The sequence below is a fragment of the Limulus polyphemus genome, unplaced genomic scaffold (assembly GCF_000517525.1).
Source record: "Limulus polyphemus unplaced genomic scaffold, Limulus_polyphemus-2.1.2 Scaffold5141, whole genome shotgun sequence".
NCBI classification, from domain to species: Eukaryota; Metazoa; Arthropoda; class Merostomata; order Xiphosura; family Limulidae; genus Limulus; species Limulus polyphemus.
Window position 1 is genome coordinate 32,312 of NW_013670751.1, and position 23,019 is coordinate 55,330.

The following is a 23,019-nucleotide window of genomic DNA, read 5'->3' on the forward strand; positions in this document are numbered from 1 at the left end:
GGTAATGAGTAATTGAATGTATGCGGATAAAATATTGTTGGTCACGTGAGACGTGAGTTATAGCGTTGTTATAGAACGTCTGTTGAAATTAAATGTATCGTAAAGTTGTATTCGGAAAGAATAAACCAGTTTTATTTAAGAAAGGTCTTGTGTCGCCAAAGTTTCGTCGGAAAGAATTTGCGGAAAATTAACTAACGAACGGAGACGTAACAATATCTTGCCCTACTCTAAATTTTACACATTTTTGGCTTATATCGAAGGAGCATAAACATAGGTCCAGTATTTCATTACTTCCATACACCTATAATGTATGCGTCGGTGTTTTATCATTTAGTAATGCTACATTTTTCTTCTGTGATTTCTAATAGCTTTTTTCTGTTCATATTTGTTGTTTTACACCCAAAGTTTCTGTGTTTGTTATTGAAATCGCCTATAAATATTGATTTATAATAGATTAATATCTGTTAGTTTATTGGGCGAACAGTATATGCCGGTCACTGTTATATTCATATTGTTATATAAATATATATCTACTATAATACATTCATTTGTTGAATGCATATTTATTTCACATACAGAGAGGCTTGATTTATATTGTTTGTTTGTTACGGATTTCGCGCAAAGCTACACGAGGGGTATCTGCGCTAGCCATCCCTAATTTAGCAGTGTAAGACTAGAGGGAAGGCAGCTAGTCATCACCACCCACAGCCAGCCCTTGGGCTACTCTTTTACCAACGAATAGTGGTATTGACCGTCACCTTATAACATCCCCACGACTGAAAGGGTGAGCATGTTTGGTGTGAAAGGGATTCGAACCCGCCACCCTCAGATTGCGAGTCGAGCGCCCCAACCACCTGGCCATGCTGGGCCATTTATATTGTTACGATAGCGGAAGTCGCGTGACGTTGGGAGCATGGCGCTGGAGTTTTTGGAAGGATCATGAATTATCGGGGAGGCCCGAGTTTGTTCGAGGCGCCCTCTTTTTCAGTATATAAGCCTGGCGAGAAAAACCAGCGCAATTGCAGAGATATATAGATAGATAGATATAGCGACAGATAAATGAGTCAAGCGAACGGTAGTGACGGTAATATAAAGTATGTGTTTTGTTATCGAGATTGCAAATGTATTGACTGTGGAAATTCTGTGTATTACAAAGTTGTATCGAGAAAAATAAACTCGTTTTAATTAAGAAAACACTTGTGTCGCTGAAGTTCCTCGGAAAGAATTTATACCGGAAATTAACAAACGAGCAGGTACGTAACAATATAGTAGGTCTATTTCTCTATTTGCGTCTTAATTATTTATGCTATCTTTGCTTAATATTGTTTTGTTTGCTACACAATGGGCTATATGTGCTCTGCCCACCACGGATATCGAAATCCGGATTCTAGCGTTGTAAGTCCGCAGACATACCGCTGTGCTACTGGGGGACCTTAATATTGTATATCCTCTGATTTTAAATGTATTGGTTGTATAGAGTAAAGTTTCACTTATTACTAGTATATTTAGGTTTGTTTGTCGGATTGTGTCTTCAATCTCGTGTTTCTTGGAAGCAAGTGCGCCTTAGATATTGATATGTTGGATTGTGAATTTAGGTGAGTAGATACTAATTGTTTTGAACGTCTGTTATTCCTCTTTGGAAGTAATGCATCTCAGGTCGTGCATGTTCAACGACACTCAAATCCGCGGGAAAAGTATAAAATAAGTTCAGCGAAATAAAAAACACTGCTTCTTTATTAAAATGCACGAATGATTCTAATAAAAATTGATATCTACAATGAATATTTGCAAGTTGATTCATAATTTACTGTGTCCCCTAGTGGCTCAGCGATAAATCTGTGGGCTTATGACGCTAAAAATCGGGTTTCGATACCTGTGATAAGCATAGCAAAGAAAGCCCATTGTGTAGCTTGCGCTTCCCAACAACCAATTAATATACTATATTATATGTACAAAAAAGAGAAGATAAAAAATTACGGACCAATTTTTGCTCTGTACTTCGAACTTTATTCTTGTCATCAAAAATGTAAACTGCCGCTACACTGGTAATATATTACGCTCATTTCTGAGGGCATTTCTTTAATTTTTGAATGTGATAATGACAATGAGGAACTTGAGAAATTAAAAGGGAAAACATATAGATTTTTAAGAACAGTACTAACACGTCAAACAGTTTCAATAATTCAATTTTTAAAGGTAAGTAGTATGTTTTATTTTCCTTTTTACTACACCGATAATACGTTACACTTACAAGTTACACCATCCTAATCCTAGATTGACGAATATATGGAGAATCTGAAGTGTATTTTTTTATTTGTTGAGAATTAGGACATGGTTGAAGATGACAAACTGTACAATAAATACCATTGTGCTTAAATTGTTTGTTAATTTATTAGTGTGTTAAATTGCGTCCACTGTTCCAGGTAAGTTAAGCTGTACAACTACAAGTTACAATGGACCTATGTCCATTGATGTCTCATTATTTATAAATTCAATTGTTTTACCTTCTGTGAGAACTAGACAGTGACCAAATAAAACTCCACCTTATTCTTTAGTCTAACACTAAGATTCTATTTAGTATAGTATCGGATCGTAAAATACATGACCAGTGTCTCATTTACATATGATTTAGCTGTACTTAGTAGTGGGTGTATTTACGTTAAATACGTAGCTATAGCATATTGACATTGAGCATGACGACTGAAACTGGAAAATTATTATATTACAATGTCAGCATTCCTCGCTTGTGTTCTTGGTAAAATATGGTACATAATTGTTCTTTCTTCTCAAAGTCAAAGTAACATAACACAAAATATAAGTTGTAACATTTTTTAACTACGTATTTTATGAAACCAGTTTTTCGGTTTTTAATAATTTCTTAAGATGGTATTATTAAAAATACTAAATAATTGTTGCAGACTGTAATTGTCTAGTGTATTATTATTATTATAGCAACATCATTTCAACACCAAACAACCATTTTATGTACTAATTTTCAATTAAACCAAGAGTAAATGTTGTTAAAAATGTTTAAAAATGTCGTATTTGGTCAAGCTTACATTTAACAATTTAGAAACCAGTTTCATATTTCACATTGAAAAAAAAAAAGACAGATAAATGATAGATATATATTTCCATTGTAAAAAATATTTGTTTATATTGGTGAGGTTTTGTGCTTCAGTCTTCAGTGCTACTGTAAGTTGTGTATGTAAAAGAAACAAGGCATTTAATTTTATGCTAATAATATAGTTTTCAATTAATTATAACACTAAACAGACAGTAGTGGTAATGTAACTCTCTCACAGTATAAAGAAATACTTGAAATTTACTGCTTGGTGTAGATAATTTTTTAATATTGAATTAGATTTCCATGTGTAGTTGGTGAATTGGTTTTTGAATTTGTAACTTTTTTCTTGTCTTTATTCTGTCCAAAATGCCTATATTATATCACGTAGTTCTTTTTCAATCAGTGAAAAATTAACATTAGCTTGAGCAACCACAGACTGCATCCAAGATATCACCCTAAAAATGTGAGACCATGAAGAGTCTTATAATTATTACTTTCTAGTTGTAGTAAGTGACCTCTTTTGACAGATGGAACATTCACAATATGTGGCTGTATTTTCAATTTCAATAAACTGAAACCAACTTTTGTTGCATCCTGCAACTTCTTGTCTCAATGGAGCTTATTTCTCACCTCCTTGTTAGGCACCTGTAGCTTGCTGAACCAATATTCCCTGTTTGAATGGCAATAGGTTGTTTGTTTGAACTTATTGTTTCCTAATGCTGAAATAATGAATTGTGATTGAAGCTTTAGTAACAATTAATGTTTTATCACACACTCACAGATTTTTATGACCACAACATAATTAATGATAAAAAGAAGTGTTTGGTTTAAGTGTTTAAATTTAGGAACATGGAAATTCTTGCTTGTCTCACCTGATGAGCCATTCACTGTTGTTCATAGAGCAGTCTAGTACACTTGGCTTGTTGTAATAGGTGTTATTGTAAAGTGGTTTAGCCATTTTAGGGCTAGGAATTTATTATCTGAACTTAATAAAAGATCAAAATTAAATATTGATAATTTTTATGGAAAATATGATGGAAATTAATGTTAATTTATGATCAGAGCAAGCTACCTACATAGAGCAAAACTAAAATTCAACCTGTTATTGTTGATGACTAGCTAATTGAATATACTTTTCTTGCTTTCTTATGTATAAAGTTTAGAATGCATTGTTTCATGGGTACCCTTGCTGTCAACAATGTTTTTGGTCATAATCCAAGTAATGTCTCATGAAGTTTGGCCAGCTAAGAAAATTTAGATTAGTCATAATTACATATACTATGCTATAAATGCAAAACAGTTGTTATGATGAAAGTATGATAATAAAATTAACAGAACTAGATATATTAAACATATATTGATGAAAGTAGCTACAAAGAAATAATAGAGTATTACTTACCTATGGAACACAAAAACACTAGTATTCAGCCCCTTCATGGTGACAAATGTCTGTCTCAACAGACGTCCACACTTATAGAGAAAACTTGTCATTCTGGTTTCCTGCTTAACATGGCTGCCTTTCTGCAACCTCCATTCTTGGCTGTATTTTGCAATAGCAAACAATCATAACTTTGTGGTGACCAGATCATTGATCATGCAGCATAGCTGCACTCCCTGAAAACTACATCAAAGTTCCGATCAGTGACAAAGCAACACATGGACAAACAATCATAACTTTGTGGTGACCAGATCATTGATCATGCACCATAGCTGCACTCCCTGAAAACTACATCAAAGTTCCGATCAGTGACAAAGCAACACATGGACAAACAATCATAACTTTGTGGTGACCAGATCATTGATCATGCAGCATAGCTGCACTCCCTGAAAACTACATCAAAGTTCCGATCAGTGACAAAGCAACAAATGGACAAAAAATCAAATCCTATTCACTGGACGTAGTAACGTAACACATATTAAATGTCTCACTCAACATCCTTCATTATGGAAAAAGTTAAGTTTTATATAAACATTTCTCACTTACTGTTCATGTTATTTTGTTTATTAGCCAGATTGTTTAGTATCTCACTTCTGTTCCAGTTGTACTTAAGACAATATACAGTCAGGCTAGGCTACAATTAAAACAGTTTTATTTTTGTAACAGAATGATTGATTTATGGAATAAGTGCTTTTAGTAGTAGTTGGCATTTTTACATGGGTTAAAAGGGTATTCTTTGATTTTCTAAAAAATAAAGGATTGGTTTATGTTTTTACTTATTTTCAAAGATCACTGTATAGGGACAACCGTAAAGGACCAAATGGTCACCTTGTCAGTACATTGTGTTAATTATTACAGATTAGTTTTACAACACTATAATGTGTCACTCTAAAAAACCTTAACAGTTATAATTTAAAGCTAAAAACTTGTCTGTTGGCATAAAAGTTGTCATGGTAATGTAAGTTATTTTCTTGTAAGTTGGAATAGTTGGTGACAATAATCTTTTAGAAGAATGTAGTTTCTAATTTCTTTTCTTTTTTGTTTTTGTAGGCATATAAACCTGAGGAACACACTGATAAAATCATGGAAATATTGAAGATGAAAGTTGAACCATTGTATGATGAGGAACAGAGAGTTTTGTTGGATGTCAAATTGCCAAAAAATGAAGAAGAAACCATAGAAATATCACCTTATAGTAAGTACAGATTTTTAGAATGTAAATAGTTCTTGCTTTGTAGTGAATCTTGCCTTTTTTAACTATAAACACATTATTCACTGTAAATTCATGTCTTTATGCAGAAAAAAGTTATTTATTCCGACAAAATTTAGCAAGTGTACTTTAGAAAAGGGTGAAATGACAGAATTATTCAGGATACAGATTTGCTTTGTTAGAAATAGTGATAATGTAATATAACACAAATGAGGTTTATAAAGTGCCCTTTAGTGATATGAAAATATGTGTTGTTAGTTTATTACATTGTCAAATATGTACATTAACAGCAGTTATATAGTTTTTATATCTGTAGCTAGAAAATTACTTGAGATTACATGAGTTATGCTTTGAAAAATGTTAAAGAAATGTGCACATTTAGGACATTATTAAGGTAAGTGATGGTTTCATATTATCCATATTCTTAAATTTTACATAATGTGTATTTTTTCTACTTGAACAGTGTGTAAAACCTAGTATGTGAGGAAATGTTTTGCACATGGAATAAGTGTTGATGATGCCACTGTTCCTTAGTAACATAGATACAGACAACAAGGTACGTAATATATATATATTGTACATTCTTAAACTTCTCGGTATTGAGTAATATCTGCAATCTTTAACAAATCTCCACACACAGGCTAGGCATAATAAAGTATTTTTTAATTTGTGTGTAACAGCCATAACATTATTTGAAGAAATGAAGTTCATAGTCTTTATAAAATAAGTACTTTAATTTGAGCTCCTCAATTTCTACATCAAAATCTAGGTGTATGATTGTGCTAGTTCACAATAGGGCACTTTATAAATGAACACATTGATCTATTGTTCTTTACTAGTAAACATTTCCTAATTGTTTTCAACTTTAACTAATGAAAGATCAGCATTTCAAAATTTTAACTACCATTTTTGTAGTTTTTCTTCCTCAGAATTCAAATTCTAATTAGTTTTGAATGGTGTACTTTCACTTGATTTATAAAATTAAGGATTGTGTAACAGTAGATAGTGAGGATTTTTAAGATGATGCACTGAACTATGAATTATATCTTGTTACACACAAAAATATATATAACTTGCATCTCTTGAAACAGGGAAAGCTAGTTTCATAGAAGGACATTTCATTCTTGAGCTTGGTAGAATGAAAATGGAGCAAGAAGAAAACTATGGTGAAGTGAAAGAAAAAGTTGAGGTAATTTTTTAGATTAAAAATTTGTTCTACTTTTCTTTTCAGGGAAAATTGCTATACAGTTTTGAGATAACATTTAGTCATTATTGTTGTTCTAATTTATTACTTTGATCTATATTTGAGTGTAATCTAATCTTAAGTCACTGCTGATAACCTGAAATGTTTTTCAACTGTGGACAAATACACTGTAATATAAGAATTTTCATTTTCACATTACAGCACAATTTTTGAAATGGTAACTTACCTCCTCTCACAGATATAGCTATTCTTGTTCAGTGCTGCCCTCTGTATGCAAAAATGTTTTCGCATACCACAAGCCTTGAGCTCCCACGTATCCCACGATCAGTGTGGTTTAACTGTACCTTGCATGTAAATTATCATGTTACAACCCTCCACCAGTAGGAATGCAACACACCCTCATGACACACGTGACTCCCTCTATTCGATTCTACCAAACTATCATCTCTCATTTGGCAGTGCTGTCATCATGATGCTTTTTGTTTGTGCTCTCTTCCCACATTTAAAAAAAAGAAATTAATACAAAGTGGATATTTTTTCTTTTTTTCCCTACTTCACTTTAACAATTTAAAGTGATCACTTACCTTTATTGTTCTTCACATTTTTTTGGTTTTCACCAAAGTTTATGTTTCCACTTCGAAAGTGATATCATTTACTTCCAGCACACTTACAGCTTCAGGTGGTGGTACTAGTCGGAGGAATTGTCAGCTTTTATATGTTGGGAGATTGATATTTATATGAGTTGACCTTCATTAGGCCTCAAGTTTGGCAGCTCACACATGTTGAATATGGTCTGCTGACTTTGAACAGATAAGTTGTTATACTGTTATAGATTTTTCAATACTTTTTTCATATTAATATTATTATTTCTTGTTATTTGGGTTCAATAACATAAGTTTAGTTAGGTATATAAATACTTCTTGTAAGGTTGGGGCTTTGAATTAGAGCTGTGATATTCTTTGTACTACAAAGTTACATTAGGCTTAACAAGTATCTTCATTATTTTAGACTTACCTGTGATTCATTTTACTGATAAATGTAAATTAGATTAAATATATTGTTTTCTTCATCAAATACCATCTAATAAATTTTTTATTGTCAATGCACATGTATCTAATTTTACAATATAAAGACTATTTCATTTTCGTAATTATTTATATTTTTCTACTTCTTACAATTAATTTGGTTTGTGAGTATCCCTAGGGCTGGGGTCTGCCCAACCTTCTCCTAATATTGCTCACCTTCTTCCTAAAACTGCTGAACCTGTTTGGGATGATGTAGATTTTGACATTTTTCCTCCATTTGATTATGCCTTGCCTTCCCAGACCTTTCCTGTGGAGTCTGCCAGGCCTACTTCAGCCATTTTAGACACGTTTCACAGTAATTATCCTCCTCCTTCCCTTCTCCAGACATTATGGTTCAGGCTGGGTCCTATTATCTCTCCTCTGAGAGAGGGTGCTTGCATGCCTTGCCCTCCGTGAGTTTTGGTTCATTTTTACTTAGCTTACAACTAGGCAGATTTTTTTTTTGTTTTCTTGATTTTCTGCACTTAAAATCTCTGTTGCCCATATGGGGGGTGCAGAACCTGATAATCCTATCTTTTTATCCCTCATTAAGTTTTCCAGCTTTTGTCTTTCTCTGTTGACTCTCCTACAGGAATTTTTGCCATACACCTACTTGTTGAGGCATTCCACCTACTTCTTGGGGATTTTTGTGGGATACTTTCCCCATCCTTACCCCCATGTTAGGGTGATTACCATCTTCAGCTCTTTCCCTACACACGTGGATTCTTTGCTTTTGGGATCTTCTGGGATGAGACACTGTCTCGTACCAAGTTCTTTTACCGTCCACTTCTACTCAGAACTTACGGACAGCTTTTTCTCCATAAGTACGTTTTTAGGGGGGAGAAGGGGGTTACTTTTGTGACATTAGCATCACATGGGGTATCTGTGATGCTCCATTTGATTTTTCTTTTTTGGATGCTCATTATCTCATTCTGAGCCATTGCATTCTTTTTTCATGTCCATCATTTACCTGTCCATTAAGGGTTCGTCCATTACTCATGTATTCTCGATGCTGAGTGGAGTTCTGTGATTGATCTGTTCTGCCTCAATCACTTCTTGGTTCTTTCCCGTTTTACTATATTGTTGTTTATCACACTCCGGGCCCAAGGTAGATGTTTCATATTCTTATACCCATGTTCCTATTTTTCACCTCTCATGATGCTATCTTTGGTTTCTTCACTATGGGTTGGGTACCAGTTTTGCACCTTACCATTTGATTTTGTTTTGGATCCGTCAGTCTTTTATCTTGTGGTCAGTTTTACCCGACTTTAGCGTGATGGGGGATTGTACTTACACCACAACACTATTGTGTAGCTTTGTGCTTAACTACAAACAAACAAACACGTTATGTCTTAACGGAGTAAAGATTGCTATTCCACCATTAGAAGAACTGATGGAATACTAAACTTTCAACATGATAAGAACTTGCAGTCATTTTATTTTTACCACTTTAAGACTCAGTGTGTGTTAACTTGCAGTATATGAAGGGAATATCAGCCTTGTATGTATGTCACATGATACAATGTAATGTATATTTGTTACCAATAACAGTTTTATCTTTGTAGTTCTGGTTAATTATATGATATTTACCTTTTATGCTTTAATATTATACAAATAGGCAAGTAGCCTAACTGTTAATCATTCAAATACATAAGTACCTGAATTTATAAATCTGACATCTACTGCTTCATGTTGACATTAATCATATTTCTTAGACAAATATTACTTTTAAAGATACTTGTTAGAAAACTCATTAGTCACTTTAAGAGTATCAAGTGGTTAACCACTAGAAGTACTAAGCATTAGAGAGAGGTTAACTTACCGTGACTTCCTTAGTCAAACAATAAGTAAATTTCTAATCATTTTTTTCATTAAGTTATTGTCTGACCATTTTGTATTGTTGGCTACTTTCCACATGTGTACTTTTCAATTTCTTACACATTTCAACTAGAGTATAAAAAAGCCTACTTGCCACCCATAATAAAATGAGCATATGGGCTTCAGGGAATGTTAGCTTTAGAAATTAACTGTACTCAGACTTACTGTTTAAGCACATTACTGACATCTATTGACAGACATCATTTATTGTAAAATATGTAGTACTTCATATCAATGAAGCATTGATAAAGAATTAGCTGATTTTTTATTAACAACTTAATTATTTGAGTGAATTATAAAAGTAACTGTTCTATAAAGAAGTTTTGTCTAATGAGTTAGTCAGACTGAATATTTGGTACTACCAAGAGAAGACATTGTTAGTAAAGAACCAAAAGACATCCTCATTCTGCAGTTTCTAATTTTAATTAAAACATATTTGAAAAAACTTGACAATTAGATAGAAACATCCAAGAAAGAAAAGAAACATTATTATTTAGCAAAATTAAGCTTATTTGTTTTAAATAACATAACAAAGCATGACCCATGGTCAACAAAGGAATATTTGGTCCTTTAAGACTGTCCTTGCACACACAAACTTTGAAAAATTAAAAATTTAATCTCACTCTATACTTCTCAGGAAATCATCAAATCCTCCTTTAAACTCCTGTGAACAGGAAAGTCCTGGACTATGTTACTGCTAATGGCAACTCATTCCACATGACATTCCCCCTGTTAGAAAAATAAAACTATCTTAACTGGAAACTTGCAAGACTTTTCCAAATCTTAGACTTGTGTACTCTTGTTTTGTTATCATCAAAATATAGTACAAAGAATTCAATAAAATTACCTCTTACCCATCTTTTCTCAAGATAAAATAAGAGTTCTTAACCTATGCCTGAAAGCTAACCCTGCTGTCCCTGGAATCACTCTAGTAGCTCTTCACTGAACTCTTTACAGTAAATCAGTATCTTTTCTTTGATAAGGAGACCAAAGCTATGCACAGTATTTCAAGTAGGCCTAACTAGTGATTTGTGTATGTATAAATACAGAAATCCTTCTTTGATTTGTAATCAGTACATCTATATCAGAAAATTTTAGTACCTTTATTATTATTATCAGAAGAGCACTGCCTCAATGGCTTGAGAAACTTATCCACCACTATACCAAGATCTTTTTCTTCATTCATGTTATTGAGTTGTTTCCAGTGAGACAAACAAAGATTAGCTGAGGATTTCATATCACATAACGGTACCTTTGAAAGTGGTTCAAGTGCTAGTTTCCAGTTAGTCAAAGTGAAAGGTTAAGAAATTATATCTTAAGTCATGGAAATTTGAAAAAAAAAGATATGTTGTTGCTATTTATGAATTACATGTAGTAATTAATTGTATCAATAGACTACCCTTGCAATACACCCCTTTCTTTTCTTAATATATTTTTGAACTCTGACAGTAGTCTATCCCCTAGGTGTGATGATATTCATAACATGTTCTGGAAAATGCAAGCATTATGAGTGTTAAAATTACTTTTAATAATTATTTTGCATCTGAAGTTTTTAGCTTTGGATTTTACTTCCTTGGTAAACAATAAGTGTTTAACTGCTTCAGTGCTGCGTGTTCATAACTTGGTAGGTGAATAAGAAGTTTCTAGGACAAATGAAATAAGTTTTTATCAAGTGTAATTCAAAAAATATTTTTATGTACAGTGTATGGTGACTATGTTATTTGCATTTCAGAATACATTTGTCAGAATGACAACCGAGCAGCCTGGTGATATGAAAGATGAGACTATTTCTGAGTTTAGTGAGAGTGGTAATGATGATATAGATAGTTTAAAAGATGAAATCATGAGTGTGAAAGAAGAAAATGAATTTAAAGATGAATTGCTACAAACTGATTCTGGGTTGATAGGTACTTGTGGTAAGTACAAAGTTGCAGAATTATTTATTCATTAAAATTTGTTAGAAATGTTTTTACTGTTAAAATCGGAGAACATGAACTGCATGATAAAGAATTAACTGCATCATAGATTGCTGTTTGATCTATTTACTTATCATTTTGTTAGATAGTCCAGTAGCAAAAACTCCTAATTGTGTTTATCTGATTGTTTTAGAAGAACTATACTAGTGAAAATTAAATTATTTGGTAAAAAAGGAACACTATCCTCACCAAGAAGAAGACTCAATAAACTATTCATAATGGAAACAAGCCATACAGTATAAGACAATGTAAGTTGTGAAATTTGTAAAGTGTGATAAAATATATTAATATTAACAATATGTTAAAACACTACTAGATATAACATACCTACAAAATTAGGATAAAACTGGATGCAAAACAATAACAACTTACATTTGATCCTTATATATTTATTAAACACCTAGAACATAGCTTTTGCATTTTAGTTATTGCAAGAGAATATTACTGTTATAGTATTAATTGGCATTTGGTTCATATTTTTATGAATCTGTCATCTGAAGATCTAAAAGGCAAGGTGTAGCTTTGAATTTCATGACATTTCACTTCACTATGTAATCTGGTTATCATGAATTATGTGGATACTCTGATACTGGTGTTGCTTCCGTAAGATCAATGTTGGTAGTGTCCTGAGGTGCATTTATTCACTCTTCTGAAAGAGCTCTTTCTAGGGAATAAAGTGTCTGGAGTTGATGGAATGTGGCATGTCTCCCTAGAACATTCTCTTATATACTCTATGAGATTGGATATTGGTGAGCAAACATGTCCCCAACATGTGTCTGGAGTTGATGGAATGTGGAATGTCTCCCTAGAACATTCTCTTATATACTCTATGAGATTGGATATTGGTGAGCAAACATGTCCCCAACATTTAGTCAGTGTCTTTTTCAATGATTATGTCAACCAGTTTAGTATGGGGAGCTGTAGTTTATCATTCATTAGGCTGAAGTTAGGACTAATTGCACCAACATATGGCAATACAAAGGGTCATAGAATGTGGTCCTGATAATGTGTGGCATTAAAGACACCATTGTTTAGGATGTATAGGCCAGTATGCCTAGCAGTGCTTATTTCTTCCCTCTCTATACTTCCACAACCAGACAGTCACATTTGCCATACCTTCTTCTTGTCTCTATGTCCATGAGGTTCTCTCTCTTTTGGGATGTGGTCTTCCTTGGAAGTGCTCATTCCCTTGGGTTGGACACACTTGCATTCCCTTCATTGGATACTTCTTGACCAGTGGAATTTCCATCACAATCCCTTGGACTATCCCATTTTCCTCGATTCCCTTGAGTTTTTGTGTTAGTTTTCAGTCGAGGAGGCTACTCTCCATATCCACATCCTGGTTCCTTGGCAGTTCATTGGGCTCTGTATCCTTTCCTGCAGGGAGAATGGTTTTGGTTCTTTCTGCAATTACACCATTTTCAGCTTTATAACAAAGAAAGGGGAACCACATACCAATCTCTGTCTGGTCAGAAACTGGGTTTTATGTACTGGCCCAATGACCTTGATGTGACTATTCTGGTGGGTCATGTTCCCCGAGTTCTGATTCCTTTGGCCAATCTCTTATTGTGTCTCCACCAGGTTCTCCCCAGAGTGGTCTCTTCATCCTCACGTTTTTCTGTGGGTGTGTTCTCAACTGGGAGCACTGCATATATGTATGTGTTTCCCATTCAATGGTATGACACACTTTCTTCCTTTTAGTTTTCAGTTCCTCACCCTTCAGTTGTGGAGATAGATACTTTCAGTCAAAATCGGAGGGGACTTCACCTATTTGCCTACCCTCTGATTTGACTCATCTTTTGGGTATTTTCTCTTATCCAGACCAAACCTTGTTGTGCTTTCCTGGTTCTTTTGTATTGGCTGATCAGATGTGGTCCCCTCAGCTCTGGCCCTTACTGGAGCAACACACCTTGTCGTTTTCTTTGTCCTGTCCACTCCTCAGTCATTCGTCATCTAATGTTTTTTCATCCAGACATCTCCACACTCCTTCTTTCAGAGTGACTTTTGTCCAGTCATGTATCTCGGCGCAGGAGATCGCCCCTATATGCTTACCCTCCATTCAGATTCCTCTCCTGGGTTTTTTTTCTTGTCTAGACCCCTCCTTCTTATGTTATGTTTGTTGCTCCGGATGTGTCAGCTCTGAAATAGTTCCCTCTGCTCTGGCCCTTCATGGAGCAACAGACCCTGCCTCTTTCTCTGTCCTGTTCACTCTCTGTTTGCTGTAATCTGTCGTTTTTCATCACAATGTTACTATACTCTATCTTTCAGTGTGTCTTTTGTCCGCTCCTATGCCTCAGTTCAGGGACTCACCCTTTGTGTCTACATCTTTTGCTCTTCCTCTTTGTCTATGTACCAGAGGCATAAGTCTTTCTTCAGTCTTTGGTCCCTCCTATTCCTCACCCATTCCAGCTCTTCATCTGGTTGTTTGTTCAGGGTTTGTCTGTTTCAACTGTTGCTTTTTATAGAGCTGCCTTTTTGAACTCCCTCCTTTATCCCTGTTTCAGAAAGTTTCTATTCCTCGGGTTGTACCATTTCTTTTGTCTTGTCCATCTGACATGTTTCCTTTGTTCTGCCAGATTGAGATCTCCATGTTGTTCTTCCTATCCTGTTTAGTTCTTCCTTTGAACCCATTGCAGTTTGTTCCTTTTAAAATATTTCTCTTACAAACTCAATCCTCCCCCTCCTGGCATGTGGTCTTTGTTGTTCCAATTTTTGTACCAACCTTTAACATTTATTGTATCTTTTCATCATACAGATGTATCATTCCTTCCCTGGCTGCCCGGGTAAGTTGTTTTGCCTTTTCTCCTCTTTCCTTCTCTTCCTTTTCCTGCCTGTATTCCCTGTACTTTGGCTGTCCAGGTAGGTTGTTTTGCCTTTTCTCCTCTTTCCTTCTCTTCCTTTTCCTGCCTGTATTCCCTGTACTTTGGTTGTCCGGGTAGGTTGTTTTGCCTTTTCTTCTCTTCCTTTTCCCACCTGTATTTTCATTCATTTCTGGATCATCTCCTTTGTCCAGTTTGTTCCCTGCTCTGTTGTTTGGCTCATACTGTCTCCTTTCATTGTTCTCGTTCCTATCTCATTGTTCCATGGCAATCCTGTTTCCCCTGATCTTTTTCGTGTTACACCCAAGGGTTGAGTTCATCAACTTCTATAATTGGCATATTGAATGTGTCCCTGGCCAGTCACCATCTACATATTAATACTTCACACCTAATTCGTCATCTAACTCTGTCTTTAGCTGCTCAACACTGCTGTCGTTTGGAGGGGATCAGGCCAGCATGTGACTACTCCCTATACTTTCATCACTCTTTCTCTGCACAACTGTGTCTTCTCGGGCAGATATTGTGTTCCTCCTATGGCAATTCTACACACATCTGTTTGTCTGTGACTTGAGTAAGTCGTTATATTCATTTTTTTTCTCTTTTTATCATTGCTGATACATCATATTTCAGGATCCCACCTGGTGGTGTGTGTTGCCTGGTCAGGTATGCTGAATTTTATATACTAGCACTGTATCTGTATACTTCTCCAATGCTCACTGTGAAGATGAGGTGTTTCTGTAAGACCACTGTACGCTTTTCCGGTGGTGTATCTATATATATCACATTTTTTATCTCTCTCTCTCTCTATATATATATATATGTATATATCCTAAGGACCATCACTCATGGACTTCATGGGATTTTTGCCCATTCCTACTGACCAGTGATTCTTATAATCTGGGTCTTTCTGCTTTTCAAAATAGAGAAATGCAGACACTCATTGCATTGTCTCCAGTGAGTCATTCCTCTGGACACCCCAACCCCTCTTTCTTCTAGTGGAGCACAGTGGTTCTTTCCACTTCTGGTTCCTAGTTGCTGGAGTGGTGGACTGTGGAGGTTTCCTCAAGAGTGGGTTTTATACAATAACATAATCTCATAGCCATATGTACTCACTTGATGAGAACAGGGCTATTGCTGTATATTATACACACAATATGGTACAAAATCTGTATGCAAGGTGCTTCCACTGGATGTTTTCTGCCCAGATGGACCACACTTGACATAATCCAATGTATACCAAAGAGCTCCTCCCAGATGTTTTTGTCTGGGTAGACATCACTTGGTTATCTTGATAGCAATGCAAGGCAGTTCCCCTGGATGGTTTTGCCCAGGCGAACCGCATTTGTTGATTTTACAAACTTATGCAAGGTGCTTCCATGTTGTTTTTGTCCTTTGACTGCACTTGTCATAATATGTTGTATCCCAAGATGCTTCCCCTGGATGTTTTCTGCTTTACATGTCTTATTATTTTTACTGGATGAAGAGCATGTCTGTTCCAGAAGTAGTGCTATACCACACAGGTGTCCCTCATATTTTAATTGTGGCACACCTGCTTTTTTCATAGTGGTTGCTCTCTGCTTATTTATTTGTTTTTGCGCCTTCATGTGGGAGCGGAGGAGTACCATTTTGGAAGTTAACATTTTCTAACACTGAAAATTTATTTCCGATAGGTATTTGCCTCTGTTCACTTACTTTCCACCCTTCCTCCCCATTGATTTGCTGGTGTTTTCTGGTTTGTATATGCCAATTCTCGAAAGTGAGGATTGTGCTGCAAGGGTAGAGGGCACAGTGGGATTGGTGGAGGGTGGCCACATGATCAGCACATGTTGTTGTAATTATGAAAAAAATATAGGGTATAAAAGACTGGTGCTCTTTTTAAAAGTTTACCAATGCCTAGAGGGTAAATGAAGGTCAAGATAGCTATGGGTGAGGGAGGTAAGTACCTGTTGGAAATACATTTTCAATGTTAGAGAATGTTAACTTCTGATTATGATTTGATATCATTCATTTTTACCAGGCAAAATCTTCCTTTGTGAGCTGGTATACCATTCACTATATAATAGAACTTTCTTTTTTGTTTTGTTTGACATCATTTACTCTGTCTTATAAAAACTTCATAGTCTCTTTCATATTATGCTCTATATCATCTACAGAAATGTTCCTTTCAAATACAAGCTTCATCCTAAAGATAGGATATGACATCAATATCATTTCATTTTCCAGACATTTGTATTGTTTACGGTACATATATGTGTTTTAAATGTTATTATGAATGTTTTTTTGTAGTTTGTGTTATAAGCTATGTTTATAAGATATCAAAGTCATGTATAATGAGGTTATTAATAACTTTCTTTCTTCAACAATTTTTTTTATTGTAGATCCAAAGACCTACAGGAACAATGGTTGTGGAAAGGAGTTTCTTTTTACAAGAACAGAAAACAGCAAATTTCAGAAACTGAACAATAGTGACACTATTAGCAAAACATATTCAGTAGGGAATAACATAAAACAACATTGCATTCTCCATGAAAGAAATAAAAGGTTTTGTTGTATTTTCTGTAGTAAAGAATTTGATAGAAAAAGTGTACTACAAAAACATGAGAGGACACACACTGGGGAGAAACCATACAGTTGTGTAATGTGTGGCAAAGAATTTGGAACAAGCAGTCATCTGAAAATTCATCAGAGGATACATACAGGAGAGAAACCATACAGTTGTGTAGTGTGTGGCAAAGAATTTGGAACAAACAGTCATCTAAAAATACATCAGAGGATACACAGTGGGGAGAAACCATTCAGTTGCATACTGTGTGGTAAAGAATTTTACTGTAAAAATTTCCTGAAAAGACATCAGAGGATACACACTGGGGAAAAGCCATACAGTTGTGAAATGTGTGGCAAAGAATTTGGAACAAATAGCAACCTAAAAATTCATCAGAGGATACACACTGGAGAGAAACCTTACAGTTGTGTAGTCTGTGACAAAAAATTTAGAAGTAGTAGTTCCCTAAAAAAACATGAAAGAATACACACTGGAGAAAAACAGTACAGCTGTGTTGTTTGTGGTAATCAGTATGCAAGAAATAGTGATCTAAAAATACATGAGAGGATACACACTGGGGAGAAACCATACAGCTGTGTTGTGTGTGGAAAAGAATTTAGAAGTAGTAGTAACCTAAAAATACATCAGAGAGTACACTCAGGGGAGAAACCATACAATTGTGAAGTCTGTGGAAAAGAGATTGGAAGTAAAAACAGCTTAAAAATACATCAGAGAATTCACACTGGTGATAAACCTTACACTTGTGATGTTTGTGGTAAGAAATTTATAAGTAGTAGTTCACTTAAAAAACATGAAAGGCTACATAGTGAAGAAAAGCAATATAGATGTGTTGTGTGTGGTAAACAATGTGAAAAATATAAGGACCTAAAAATACATGAGAGAATACATACAAGAGAGAAAACAATTACTTGTGTAGTGTGTGAAAAGAAATTTAGTAATAATAGTAACCTGAAAATACATCAGAGGGTACACACAGGGGAGAAGCCTTACAATTGTTTTGTTTGTGGAAAAGAGTTTGGAAGTAATAATAACCTAAAAAGACATTACAGAATGCATACTGGGGAGAAACCTTACAGTTGTGATGTTTGTGGAAAAAAAATTTTCACAGACTTCAAATTTGAAAAAGCATCAACTTAGCCACATTTAAATTTAAACCTTATAATTTTATAAATGTGTTGTAAAAAACATGAAACATTTTGTTTCCTACAGTTAGTAAAATTGTTTGCATATACCTTTTAATTTGTGATCGAAATACATACCTTGACAGCTGTTGTGGAAATCTGTTTCCTGGCTATCATTTTGTAACACTTAAAGCTTCCTGTACAAATACCATCAAATCTTGGGGATGAAGGAGATTCTGTATCACATTTTACAACTACGTAACGTGTGGCAACAAGTTACCAAAAGGGAAATAAAAGAATACTGAAATGTAGAGAAATCACAGATTTGTGTAGTTAAAAATAAAGCATTGAGGGGAAATAGTGCAACACAGCAGAAGATACATACTGTGGAGAAGTTCTGTTTACAGAATTTTCAGTTAAAAATGGATGCATCTTTCTGCATCAGATGGAGTTTGTATTGTTTGGGAAAACATAAAGTATTGTTATTGAAAATTTTCACTGTTAATATTTATAAAACTGATATCAGTATAGAAATGAACCATGCATATTTACAGGTTTGTGTAGCAAATAAATTAGAACTTCCATTGACCTTACAAACCATGAAAGATTTACACTGGAGGGGAAAACAACCCACAAGATTGTGTAATGCATCTCAGAGAATTTTAAACTAATAGTGACTTGAAAATAAATGAGTGATTTACATGTAGAAAACACTACAAGATTAAGTAGAGTGAGTTGAGTGTAATGTTAATCTAAAACTGTAAGATTAGATAAATTATGGAGAAACAATTCATACAGAGTTTTCAAACACATACTCTACATGATTAGTGTGTTTGTGTTAATTTAAAACTGTAAGATTAGATAAATTATGGAGAAACAATTCATACAGAGTTTTCAAACACATACACTACATGATTAGTGTGTTTGTGAGAAGAAATTTTCAGAATTAAAAAAAAATATATTAATTGGCATGAAAGAACTTAATATGAAAAATTGTGTTTCGTAACAAGAAATTATCCAAATTATATGAAAGCCTGAGTTGTAACCTTTATCACTTATTTGGTGTGATAATATATCCTTGTATTTATCAGTATGTTTTCTGTTTGGCTAATTTTTTTTACAGTTGGATTTGTGGAAATTTTAAGGATAATTATATTTAGGCATTTGGAGTACAATTCAAGTGTAACAAGCCTAATTACTCTTTAAATTAGGCTTCATTGTATTTGAAAAAGTGTGTTTCTCCTAATTTTTCCAGATTTTAATCGTTAAAAATTAACCACGTTTATAAAATGGCTGTGCACAGTATCTTCAGAATTGATGTATACACTGCTTAATTATGCATTGTTTTTATAAAATATTGTATTACCATGAGCAGGGGCATTATCAGGATGTGGAGGTGAACAAACCCTCTTTTGAACTACAAATAAACATTATTTCCATAAGCCACCACATACTCTTCCAGAGTAATAGCAGAATCAATATCCTTAGCACAGCCATGATGTATTCAAACGTACTGTGGTCAAAGCTCCATTTCTTAGTATAATGGGAATGGACAAGTACCATGCCATTTTGTACCATACTGACCAGGCAATCACCTTACCCTAGCTGATATAATCCTTCCCAGTTTCGTTTACACAAAGGATGAATATATATGCATCTGAAGTTATGGTTTATTGTTCATACATACATACATAATGCTTCTATCAAGTTTGATACTGTATGATATGATGCATAAACTGATGGATTGAAATGGCAGTGTGTCTGCCTTATATAATAAAGTACAAAGTAGTTATTCAAAAAGTATTTGCATGCATATAATTGTGCCATTTATACAAACTTCAATTATGAAATGAGTAGATTGTATCCAGTTTATTTTTAAAACTTGCATGAATATTTATTTGCTACTAGAACTTTTTTTTTTTACATGTGTTTATTCAAGGGCATGAGATATATGTATTGTTTTGTATAAGTGTAAGGATATTACAGAAGCTCTGAGTAATGATACTGTTCTTCAGATTTTGATTTGTATTTAATTCAACTGTTACACGTGCAGTTTGTTAAATTTGGTTGTGGAAAGTATGTTGATTACTGCATGGTTGGGTTACATGTGAACTTAGTTTTCATGCGGATGAATATAAGAAATTAAATATTTGCTGTAGGATATAACTTATTAAGGATAATATGATGGTCATGTTACAGTACTTGTTGATTTTATATCTAAAATGTCATTACACTGGGATTTAAGTGGCCTGACTTACAGAAGGATACTGTGGATTATACCTCAATAATCAGCCATTAGCTATTTGTTATGTACATAGTTATTAAATATGTTTATATATAATGACTTATAATCAGATCTTCTGTATTGGATAGTAGGAAGTCTTTAGTATAACCCATGTAAAATAAAATGATCATAGTAAGCAATCTTGGTATTTTAGATATGTATCAATGATTTTTAGACCAAGGACAATAATACTGTGGAAATAAAGTGTTATGAAGCAAAATATTAGAAATACTTTTCCATTTGAGGTAAGAACTTTATTAATTTTTGCAAATGTGATATTGTGTTAATAAACCACTTACTGTATCCTTTGATGTGTGTACTGAAACCCTTCACTGGACATCATCTATAGTACCCTGAGAGGTTCTTATGTTGTAACTTAGCTTTTTTTTTAATTGTACCTTAAAAACTCCTTCCTGACATTTTCTAAATTTCTCTATTTTATCACGAAAACATGTTTCGTAATTCTTTTCTGTTACCACCAGTTCATCAACACCCACTTTGTGTTTTCAATTCCATGTGGGCCTGAGAGATAGCTTTTTTAAATTAATTTATTATTATTTTTCACAGTAATACACTTTTTTCAAGCCAGAAACAAGCCTATTGGTTAATGATAAACAACTGCTGGACATTCTGAAAGGAATGCAATATATAAGGAAAGAGTGTTATGTGAATGTTAAATGTCATGTTTCTATCTTGCATAACATTCTTTCCTCATGTCTCATGTATTACATTCGCTGTATCTGATAGATCACGTTCTGTTTATGTGGAGCTTTTATGTTTGTTCAGTACAAGTCACATCACTCCATTGGCACACTAGCAGCAGTGACTCATGTGGATCCAGTGTCCTTGTATGGCTGAGTACAAGTCCCAAGGGAATATTTTGTTTGTATGCTAACACATATATACTGATTTATATTATCAAGGATATGATCTGTATGATTTTATGTCGAAGTTAAAAGTGTTTATATTGAAATGAACAGAAGAATAATCTCATTGACTATTTCATAGCATCAACTTTTTCATCTAGTCCAGTAGAAGTAAATATGCACTGTCCTACGTGATATTCGTGTAGTCCATTTTAAGGTTTGGGAAACAAATGTGAAGTTTCTGATACTGCTAATATAGCATATCTATTGAACTTGCTGGTGCTCTATCTACCTATTGTTCTGTGCCATTCGCATCAGATAACACCTTTTGTTTGCCTGTGGGGAGGATGATTGTAAAGTTGTACAATGTATGTGAAGTTAGACAGCCGTTTTTTCTATTGGCTGTCAGATAATGTCTTGAGGTTATGACCTCTTTTATTTTCTACTGGGAATGACAAATAATGTGGGTAGAGAAACCTTATTAGGTAAGTTTCACGTTACAGACTTTACTAAGTAACATGAGACTTCTTCTGTTTAGAACAAAATCTGAACTGAGTAAACCCGGAAAAATTGCTGTAAATCTAACTCTCTAGTAAAGGCAACCACAAATACTGTTTATGTAAATACACACATAAACATTGTTAAATTAGATTGTTTATTGTGATGTACACTTGTATCCAGTCTCTCCCTAATTCTCGCTAACTCGTTAGTCAAAGATTACAGAATTACTTCATGATAAATATCATGACGAATCTTCTGTTATTCTATCGTTTCACCATCAAGAGAAATCAGTTTTACCCGAGAACGCTCTTCTGATCACGTGCTCTAGCGAGAGCTTTGAACATACTGTTACGACAGCGGTAGTCACACGAGTTTCTAGAAGGATCATCACTTTTCTTGGCAACTCTAGTCTTTTCCAGGCACCCTCTATTTTAGTATATAAGCCCGGCAAAAAAAGCGGAGAGAGGGGAGACAGATAATCGTGAATCGTTGTGAATTATAGCGTGTGTTTAAGTTAAAGTGACTGTGGAAATTAAGTGTATTGTAAAGTTGTATTGAGAAAGAATAAACTAGTTTTATTTAGGAAAGGACTTGTATCGCTGAAGTTCTTAGGAAAGAATTTTTACGGGAAATTAACAAATGACCAGAGACGAAACAAATTGGTGTCAGAGAGTGGGACCGATAAAAGAAAAAAAAAGATGGAAACGAGAAGTGCCAAATCAAACTACAGCTTAGCAGATTTGATGGCAGCAATAAAAGAACAGCAAAAGAAACAAGAAGAACGAGAAAAGAAACATGAAGATAGATTACAGCAGTTGTTGGATGAAAAAGAAAGAAACAAGAAGAGAGACAACAGCAGTGGCAGCTCGAACAGCAAATAAACAAGAGAAACTGCAGCAGTGGTTGGAGGAGAAAGAAATAAACAAGATAAGAGATTACAACAGTGGTAACTGGAACAAGAAAGGAAACAGGAAGAAAGTCTCCAACAGTTACAGGAATATCAACAACAATGGCAAGAAGTACAAATG

General features: G+C 34.3%; 1 protein-coding gene across 1 annotated transcript; it reads left to right on the forward strand.

Moving 5' to 3' along the window:
* Positions 1-1,218: 1,218 nt before the first annotated feature.
* LOC106472179 (zinc finger protein 660-like) lies at positions 1,219-19,807 on the forward strand. The gene is made up of 5 exons (XM_022400785.1): positions 1,219-1,253; positions 5,556-5,700; positions 6,807-6,904; positions 11,594-11,777; positions 17,035-19,807. The coding sequence occupies exons 2-5, from the start codon at positions 5,589-5,591 to the stop codon at positions 18,354-18,356; spliced, it is 1,716 nt and encodes a 571-aa protein (XP_022256493.1). The 5' UTR covers positions 1,219-1,253; positions 5,556-5,588; the 3' UTR covers positions 18,357-19,807.
* The last annotated feature ends 3,212 nt before the right edge of the window (positions 19,808-23,019 follow it).